At 48.3% G+C, this 10091-nt stretch overlaps 2 protein-coding genes across 3 annotated transcripts in view; both read left to right on the forward strand.

Moving 5' to 3' along the window:
- The window catches only part of LOC142439374 (protocadherin alpha-C2), a 255834-nt gene that overhangs the window by 13820 nt on the left and 231923 nt on the right, over positions 1–10091 (forward strand). Inside the window, exon 1 of one of the 2 annotated variants that reach the window (XM_075541688.1) lies at positions 7610–10087. The exons of the other annotated variant lie outside the window; for it this stretch is intronic. Within the exon in view, the coding sequence (XP_075397803.1) occupies positions 7610–10087 (2478 nt within the window). Of the gene's footprint in view, positions 1–7609; positions 10088–10091 lie in introns of those variants that run through there. 2 annotated transcript variants of the gene reach the window in all.
- LOC142439377 (protocadherin alpha-4-like) lies at positions 549–7567 on the forward strand. Its single transcript, XM_075541692.1, has 2 exons — positions 549–3323; positions 7441–7567. Exons 1-2 carry the CDS (start codon positions 918–920, stop codon positions 7528–7530), a joined length of 2496 nt encoding a protein of 831 aa, XP_075397807.1. The 5' UTR covers positions 549–917; the 3' UTR covers positions 7531–7567.

Raw genomic sequence — 10091 nt, forward strand, 5'->3', positions numbered from 1 at the left:
CTTTCGCACACTATCTACAAGTTTCTACTTCCTTGTTAAAGCTTCTTGTACCCTTAGATGTACCCTTAGATGGTTTAAGAAACCTGTTCAATTAAAGGCTCATGATGTTTGATTCATTTCTCAAATATCTCCATTTCAATGATTTCAGAGGTTCTCTGAAGCTCAGTTACCTCAAGTCTTCAATAACAGGAATGCAAAATCAAAGTATAAAGAGTATAATCATCAATGACAAGTTCCTCTCATTATTTGGAACACAAAGAATCTATTTTTCATGAACTTGCTAGAGAATACTTCAGTTGCATCTTTGTAAGTAGATATAACTGCTGTTTTCCCAGTATAGCAAGAGTTGCTCTTGTCAAACTGAGACTCACACACGATAGATAAGTGGCACAAAATGTGCCCCGCCACAGTAGAAAACATAGTGCTATTCAAAAGAATAATAATTTATGAATTATGAAGTGTTCATAATTATGAGGGTGGGGCAGTGGGGAGGAATGGGGGAAATGAGGAGCTGATGTTAAGGACTCAAGTAGACGGCAAATGTTTTGAGAATTATGATGGCAACAAATGTACAAATGTGCTTGACATAATGACACAATAGGTGTTTGTATGGATTGTGATAAGAATTGTACGAGCCCCCAATAAAATGATATTTTAAAAAGTCATGCTGAGTGTAAAACAAAACTTACAGTTCAGCGTGGATTTTGGGAATGGATACTGTTCGGAACCACAAGAGGTCGCTCTCCTCCAAAAAATGGATCTAAGAAGGAAAGAAACACCCTTCTCCCACCACTGGAAGCGAGCTGCTTACGCCAGCAGCATACTGGAAATATGGAGGATGTAGCAGCGCTAGATTGAGCAGTCAGAAGATTCCTCTTGATTTAGAGAAAGAACGTTCAGAAACTACGAAACATTGAATGCTTATGATGCAGTTTTCCTGGGGAAGAAGCCTCAGATCGCCGAGCCTGCTGTTTTCCCTTCTGCTGCTCACCGCCTGGGAGCTGGGGAGCGGGCAGCTCCACTACTCGGTCCCCGAGGAGGCCAAGCACGGCACCTTCGTGGGCCGCATCGCGCAGGACCTGGGGCTGGAGCTGGCGGAGCTGGTGCCGCGCCTGTTCCGCGTGGCGTCCAAGGGCCGCGGGGACCTTCTGGAGGTGAATCTGCAGAATGGCATTTTGTTCGTGAATTCTCGGATCGACCGCGAGGAGCTGTGCGGGCGGAGCGCGGCGTGCGGCATCCACCTGGAGGTGATCGTGGAGCAGCCGCTGCAGGTTTTCCACGTGGAGGTGGAGGTGAAGGACATTAACGACCACCCGCCCGTGTTCCCAGAAACACAAAAGAATCTGTTTATCGCGGAATCCAGGATGCTTGACTCGCGGTTTCCACTAGAGGGTGCGTCGGATGCAGACATTGGGGTCAACGCGGTGCTGACTTACAGACTTGGCACCAATGAATATTTTGCTCTAGAAAAACCAACCGATGACATGCGGGGAAACCGTCTTAGACTTGTGTTAAGAAAACATTTAGACAGAGAAGACGTTCCAGAGATTGTTTTAGTTCTCACGGCCACTGATGGGGGTAAGCCCGAGCTGACGGGAACCCTTCAGATCCTCATCACAGTGCTGGATGCCAATGACAACGCACCCGCTTTTGATAGAGCACTCTATAGAGTGAAATTACCGGAAAATACACCCAATGGAACGTTGGTAATTAAACTAAACGCTTCTGACTTGGATGAAGGCTTGAATGGGGATATTTTTTATTCATTCTCAACTGATATTGCCCCCATAGTGAAATCCAGGTTCCACATAGATCCAATTAGTGGAGAAATTATAGTAAAGGGGCATATAGATTTTGAAGAAAGCAAAACCTATGAAATTCTTGTAGAGGGCATTGATAAAGGACAACTCCCACTTTCAGGCCATTGTACAGTGATGGTAGAAGTTGAAGACACAAACGATAATGTTCCAGATTTAGAATTCAAATCGTTGTCACTCCCAATCAGAGAAGATGCTCCAGTGGGTACCATCATTGCCCTGCTCAGCGTGTCCGACCGCGACTCTGGGGCCAACGGACAGGTGACCTGCTCCCTGACGCCCAACGCTCCCTTCAAGCTGGTGTCCACCTTCAAGAACTATTACTCGCTGGTGCTGGACAGCGCTTTGGACCGCGAGAGCGTGGCCGCCTATGAGCTGGAGGTGACGGCGCGCGACGGGGGCTCGCCCCCGCTGTCGGCCACGGCCCGCGTGTCCGTGGAGGTGGCGGACGTGAACGACAACGCGCCCACGTTCGCGCAGGCCGAGTACACGGTGTTCGTGAAGGAGAACAACCCGCCGGGCAGCCACATCTTCACGGTGTCTGCGCGCGACGCGGACGCGCAGGAGAACGCGCGTGTGTCCTACTCGCTGGTGGAGCGGCGCGTGGGCGAGCGCGCGCTGTCGAGCTACGTGTCCGTGCACGCGGAGAGCGGCAAGGTGTACGCGCTGCAGCCGCTGGACCACGAGGAGCTGGAGGTGCTGCGCTTCCAGGTGAGCGCGCGCGACGCGGGCGTGCCCGCGCTGGGTGGCAACGTGACGCTGCAGGTGTTCGTGCTGGACGAGAACGACAACGCGCCCGCGCTGCTGCCCGCCGCGGGGGCGGCCGCGGGCTCGCGGGGCGGCGGCGGCGGCGCGGGCGTGTCTGCGAGCGAGCTGGTGCCGCGGTCGGTGGGCGCGGGCCACGTGGTGGCCAAGGTGCGCGCCGTGGACGCCGACTCGGGCTACAACGCGTGGCTGTCGTACGAGCTGCAGCCGGCGGCGGGCGGCGCGCGCAGCCCGTTCCGCGTGGGCCTGTACACGGGCGAGGTGAGCACGACGCGCGCCCTGGACGAGGCGGACGCGCCGCGCCAGCGCCTGCTGGTGCTGGTCCGGGACCACGGCGAGCCTCCGCTGGCGGCCACGGCCACCGTGCTGGTGTCGCTGGTGGACAGCGGCCAGGCGCTGAAGACGTCTTCGCGGGCGGCCATGGCGGCGGGGGCGTCGGGCGCGGCGGGCGGCGCGGCGGCGCTGGTGGACGTCAACGTGTACCTGATCATCGCCATCTGCGCAGTGTCCAGCCTGCTGGTGCTCACGCTGCTGCTGTACACGGCGCTGCGCTGCTCGGCGCCGGCCGCAGAGGGCGCGTGCGGGCCGGGGAAGCCTGCGCTGGTGTGCTCGAGCGCTGTGGGCAGCTGGTCGTCCTCTCAGCAGAGGCGGCACCGGGTGTGCTCTGGGGAGGGGCCGCCCAAGGCCGACCTCATGGCCTTCAGCCCCAGCCAACCACCGGCTCTCAGCTCTGCAGATACAGTAAGTCTCAAAAGTGTATTTACAGTAATTTTAATTCTCGATATTAAATATTCGATGTAGTCCATCATGTATTTTAATCAGATTTTATTGAATAGATTTTTGTTGCATGAAGTTTTTAGCAATGGAGTAATCTTTTTTCATGAGTTAATATATTTCCAAAAGTTAAAAAAATTATATAATCACTTCAATTTTAATATTTTACGTAATGAAGTGAGGAAAAAATGATAAATTCATTTTACAATTTTCTCTTATCTCCAGTTGACTCATAATGTTATCGTATTGAAGTATCTTAACAGGAAGTCCATCTTGCCACTTGTAATTCTTCTTAAACAGTCTATTAGGTTTTTTATTTATCAAGTTAGATTATTTTCTTCAAGTAATATATCTTCAGAGAATGATTCTTTTAAAGTTTGTTTCAAATGTTGATATTATCATCCTCAAGATGAATTTTATATTGATACATTTTGTAGCTTCATTTTATTCTTTATTTTGAGTAGATAATGCATTTACATGTATTATCAACATGTAAATAGGATCAACCCCAAAACCAAACTCACCGCCCTGAAGTCAATTCTGACTCATAGCAATCCTGTAGGACAGGATGGCCGTTTGGGTTTTCCAAGACTTTAAATCTTTAAGAGTGCAGACAGCCTCACCTTCCTCCTGCCGCGTGAACTGCTGGTTAATTGCTCAATGCATAACCCACTGCTGCCACCCTTAAGGGTTCCTTCATTTCCTTCTATCTCCATCACCAAGTCATCTAATATTCTTCTTGGTCGCATCAAGCATTTCTACTTTTGTTGCTCCCAAAAGAGATCTTTTCTTTATATACTAATAAATTCCCCTTCTTTCTTTAGGACATAACATTTTAAAAATCACTTTTCAACTTGTTCTTATTTTTGTTTATCAAAATATTTTCTGATCATGACATATAATTAACTATTTAATGAGATTTCTGACTCTTTCATCCAGATTTATAGTGTCTTACTGTAGGAGTATATCATAATTACCTTTTCCTTTAAGATCAACATTTAGTGGAAGAAAAATCTTACTTTTCTCAAACGTATTTTACTCCAGTCAAAAATTAATATGTTGTTAAGTAGTTGTGAACTCTTACAGTTTAAAAGATGCTAACATATTTGGGTTAGAATACTGGGTAGAATACATTAGTATTTCTTGCTAATTTTGATTTTCCGTGTAAAAGGAGAAAAAGTATGTACCTGGATACAAACTGGATTTTCCCCTTTCAGTTTTGATTTTGTATACAAATAGACTGTTTATAAGAAAGTATGTGAGACAACCAAAACGTTAGAGTGCTCTTCATCTCACATAATGAAAATCATGTTTCTACTCTTTGGAGAAAAAAGTATGATATTAGCAAGTAATAAATACCCCATACTTTATATGATAAAATATAAAACCATTTTTACTGTTTTGCTTATTCCTTTTATTATCACGCATTTAATTTGACAACTACTCTTCAATCATATTATTCAGATATTTCTAATACCTTTTGCTCTGGGGAATCCTGCATGAATCTATGTTTAACAACTATCAACTTAATCAAGTTAATGTGGTTTTGAAATGTGAACTCTTTGATATCTATTACAACACTGAACATTTTCTTTGCTAGAAGTGGAAACTTCTCAGGAAATTGACTAAGCCTTTTTTCTCTACATCATCTTTCTCCTTGACTAACGATTTATTTGAGTAAACACGATCTAGACAAATGTAAGGTGCTTCTCAGAAGAAGGTCAATACTTCCTTTCCCACACTCAGTGATTTTATGTAAAGGATTTCAGTAACATTTTATAGTTTTATACCTGGAGCCAATAACAGTTATGACAGGTGTTCCAGTGAGATTAGGTTACAATCTCAACCTTCTGAAAATCTCTGCAAGTTGCAATAAGACAGGTACAAAATTTTACTTAACTAAGATTTAGAAGTTGACATGTAAAGAGATTCTTTATTTAGAAAGTCAACACATATTTTGTGAAGGCTTTTCTTCATATATTCACGATCTCCCCAATTGTGCAGAGTGGACTTCCATAGGGCTTTCAAGAAGACTGTGCCTTTTCCAGAAGCAGAGGACCAGGCCTGTCCTCTGAGGGTGCAATGTGTAGTAAATGCTGAACTTTCTGCACCCTCAGGGTCTCCGAACAAACACTTAAAACATCTGTGTGTGAGCCAAACAAGATATTAGTTGCTTAGTAAAGATGTGCTTTGTTTACCCCAAATAGCTATAATTTAAAAAGTCAATGATAAGGTACATACTCCCTGCTGTTAAGTTGATTTCAACTCCTAGCAAGCCTATAGGAAAACGCAGAAGTACATCCATAGCGTTTCCGAAGTTGTGCATCTTTAGGGAAGCAGATTGTCATCTTTCTCATGAGAAGCAGTTATTGGGTTTGAACCGCCAACCTTTTGCCTTGAGAGTCCAAAGCTCCGCTGAACCAATTTATTTTAGGACAGAACTTTTCTAGAAGGGGAGTGTAATTTATTTCAATTGTGTCTGTGAGGTATTAAGAAACATTCCAGAATTTCAGAGGAAGGGGGTGGACATGTGTCACTTGGAAGGCCATCCTGATGATTCTTTTTTTTTTCTCCTTTTAAAACATCCTGATGATTCTAATGTTCTCATCCCCAAGGAAGAGTTCAATTACTTCCAAACGATGATCAAGCAAAAACCAAACTCACTGCCATCAAGTCCATTCTGACTCAAGTGATCCTCTGAGACTAACTTTTTAGGGAAGCAGAAAGCCTTATCCTTCTCCTGAGTAGGGGCTGATAGTTCCAAAGTGCTGACCTTGAGGTTAGCTGCTCAATGCATAATCTACAATGCTACCAGGGCTATGCCCAACAGATGATATTAAGCAAAATTTCACATTGAAGTTAATATTTTGACTTTATTCTGATATAAAGGTAACCTTTTTTTGGGAGGTAAAAATGGAGAATTTTTAAAAAGCTTGAACACAGGGAGTATGATAAAGATTAAGAGGCTATGTCATATATTGTCTGCAAAATAGGATTAATATTGGAGAGAAGTTGAAAATATAACAGGAAAAGTTGGCTTATGATCACAGTTTAGGCCCCCTGGAAGTGATTCTAATGTACTAGAATTTCTACATTTAGTTAAATTCAATGAAAGCTGTATTCCTGAAGATACATGTGGTGGGATATGAAAATCCAACTTTGAATATGATAGGTGAAAGAAAAGGAGTAATAAAAAGTTCATGTAAATGGCATGGAGAATGTTCATACCATTGATACAGAGTATAAATTTCAAGGGCTTGCATTTGGGGATGTATCAATTCATCATGCTTTTGATTTTAATGTACTTGTTTTCTAGAAGGCAGTCACAGGGGATGGAGATGTGGTTTGGGACATACCTTCAATAAAACTTTGGAATTGCTTTAGAACATTTAAAAGAAAATAAAACAAAGAACAGGTGGAATGAAAATTTTTTTGGAATGAAATTTTAACTTCAGAAAGAGATATTTAGAAGCAACTGAATGAGAGAGTAAAAATTCCACTACAATTAACAGTGGTTGAGAGTTGCAAGGAGGAAAATCTATTTAACCTGATTATATCATATCAGTGGCTGAGAAATTAAGAAACGTTGGAAATAATATGCAGTAAAGTTTCTTCTTGCATTATCAAATTAAGGAAACAGCATTACGAGTATGTGGTATATATTAAAACGGAGGAAAGGAAACTTCATAAAGTTTAAAATTTTAATCAAAATTATGCATGTACTAGGACAGCATATACTAACTAGTATTATCCAAAACAGACAGAAGCATTTATGTATTCTCTGCACAAAGAATCTTGGCTATTTTACACTGGTTCTGCGTGGTTATTATGGATCATTTAAATCTCAATAAGCTCAATCATAATTTAAAATGTTTGACATATAAGCTTTTCTGATGTGGAAAAATAAGTCTCTCACTCGATGTAAATTACAAAGCAAGATAGGATGCAAATTATTCTGCAAGCAACAATTATAGGAGAATTTATTATTAAGTAAGGCAAAAGAAGAAGCTTTTCTAATTGAAAAGAATTTTGTATGACAGTAGTGCGGAATTATGCTGATTCCAGTCTTACTTACTCTTTGGAGCCGCATGATGTCGCTGTCTACCACGAAGTTACCCCTGGCCAACATTCAAAGACACTTTCGCCAACTGCAGCCTCCTTCCAAGAGTGCTGAAAGATGGCGGACGCCGAATTGGATTCATAGACTCGGGATCATACAATATTTCATTATTGCGCCAAAATAGAACCTTCTGATGGAAAGAAAACCACTGGTATTTGACATGCTTTTTACTCCGAAAGGTAGAGTGAGTTCCTGGTATCTCTTGTTTTCCCTTTTTCTCCTCGCCGCCTGGGAGCTGGGGAGCGGGCAGCTCCACTACTCGGTCCCCGAGGAGGCCAAGCACGGCACCTTCGTGGGCCGCATCGCGCAGGACCTGGGGCTGGAGCTGGCGGAGCTGGTGCCGCGCCTGTTCCGCGTGGCGTCCAAGGGCCGCGGGGACCTTCTGGAGGTGAATCTGCAGAATGGCATTTTGTTTGTGAATTCTCGGATCGACCGCGAGGAGCTGTGCGGGCGGAGCGCGGCGTGCGGCATCCACCTGGAGGTGATCGTGGAGCAGCCGCTGCAGGTTTTCCACGTGGAGGTAGAGGTGAAGGATATTAATGACAACCCGCCCCTGTTCCCAGCAAAGGAACAAAGAATGCAAATTTACGAATCCAGACTGCCAGATTCTTTGTTTCCACTGGAGGGCGCTTGGGATGCAGATGTTGGCTCAAATTCCATCTTAACCTATAAACTCAGTTCCAGCGAATATTTCGCGCTAGAAGTTAAAGCAAACGATGATGACAATAAACAGATTGGACTTGTCTTAAGGAAGTCCTTGGACCGAGAGGAAGCACGGGAACATAACCTATTCCTGACTGCCACAGACGGGGGCAAGCCTGAGCTGACAGGCACTGTGCAGCTGCAGGTCACAGTGCTGGATGTGAACGACAACGCCCCCAGTTTCCAGCAGTCTGAGTACCAAGTGAGAATCTTTGAAAACGCCCACATCGGCACCGTGGTTGTCCGACTTAATGCTTCTGATCCAGACGAAGGCGTGAATAAGGACATTTCCTACTCGTTTAATAGCCTTGTTCCGGCTCTGGTGTTAGCCCAGTTTAGCATCGATCCGAACACGGGAGACGTCGCTATTAAAAAGAATCTTGATTATGAAAAGGTGGCTTCCTATAAAATCCGCGTTGATGCCACAGACAAAGGCCACCCTCCTATGGCGGGTCATTGTACACTTTTAGTAAAAGTTTTAGACATTAATGATAATGTCCCCCAGGTTACCTTGACTTCAGTGTCCCTGCCAGTCAAGGAGGATGCCCCTGTTGGCACCGCCATCGCCCTGCTCAGCGTGTCCGACCGCGACTCTGGGGCCAACGGACAGGTGACCTGCTCCCTGACGCCCAACGCTCCCTTCAAGCTGGTGTCCACCTTCAAGAACTATTACTCGCTGGTGCTGGACAGCGCTTTGGACCGCGAGAGCGTGGCCGCCTATGAGCTGGAGGTGACGGCGCGCGACGGGGGCTCGCCCCCGCTGTCGGCCACGGCCCGCGTGTCCGTGGAGGTGGCGGACGTGAACGACAACGCGCCCACGTTCGCGCAGGCCGAGTACACGGTGTTCGTGAAGGAGAACAACCCGCCGGGCAGCCACATCTTCACGGTGTCTGCGCGCGACGCGGACGCGCAGGAGAACGCGCGTGTGTCCTACTCGCTGGTGGAGCGGCGCGTGGGCGAGCGCGCGCTGTCGAGCTTCGTGTCCGTGCACGCGGAGAGCGGCAAGGTGTACGCGCTGCAGCCGCTGGACCACGAGGAGCTGGAGGTGCTGCGCTTCCAGGTGAGCGCGCGCGACGCGGGCGTGCCCGCGCTGGGCGGCAACGTGACGCTGCAGGTGTTCGTGCTGGACGAGAACGACAACGCGCCCGCGCTGCTGCCCGCCGCGGGGGCGGCCGCGGGCTCGCGGGGCGGCGGCGGCGGCGGCGGCGCGGGCGTGTCTGCGAGCGAGCTGGTGCCGCGGTCGGTGGGCGCGGGCCACGTGGTGGCCAAGGTGCGCGCCGTGGACGCCGACTCGGGCTACAACGCGTGGCTGTCGTACGAGCTGCAGCCGGCGGCGGGCGGCGCGCGCAGCCCGTTCCGCGTGGGCCTGTACACGGGCGAGGTGAGCACGACGCGCGCCCTGGACGAGGCGGACGCGCCGCGCCAGCGCCTGCTGGTGCTGGTCCGGGACCACGGCGAGCCTCCGCTGGCGGCCACGGCCACCGTGCTGGTGTCGCTGGTGGACAGCGGCCAGGCGCTGAAGACGTCTTCGCGGGCGGCCATGGCGGCGGCGGCGGCGGGGGCGTCGGGCGCGGCGGGCGGCGCGGCGGCGCTGGTGGACGTCAACGTGTACCTGATCATCGCCATCTGCGCAGTGTCCAGCCTGCTGGTGCTCACGTTGCTGCTGTACACGGCGCTGCGCTGCTCGGCGCCGGCCGCAGAGGGCGCGTGCGGGCCGGGGAAGCCTGCGCTGGTGTGCTCGAGCGCTGTGGGCAGCTGGTCGTCCTCTCAGCAGAGGCGGCACCGGGTGTGCTCTGGGGAGGGGCCGCCCAAGGTCGACCTCATGGCCTTCAGCCCCAGCCTCCCGCCCTGTCCAGTGGCAGCAGATGTGGGTGAGCAACAGGATTTAAAGGAGAATCATTGTGTCAAAGTAA

This window comes from Tenrec ecaudatus, chromosome 2 (genome assembly GCF_050624435.1).
Source record: "Tenrec ecaudatus isolate mTenEca1 chromosome 2, mTenEca1.hap1, whole genome shotgun sequence".
Classification (NCBI taxonomy): Eukaryota; Metazoa; Chordata; class Mammalia; order Afrosoricida; family Tenrecidae; genus Tenrec; species Tenrec ecaudatus.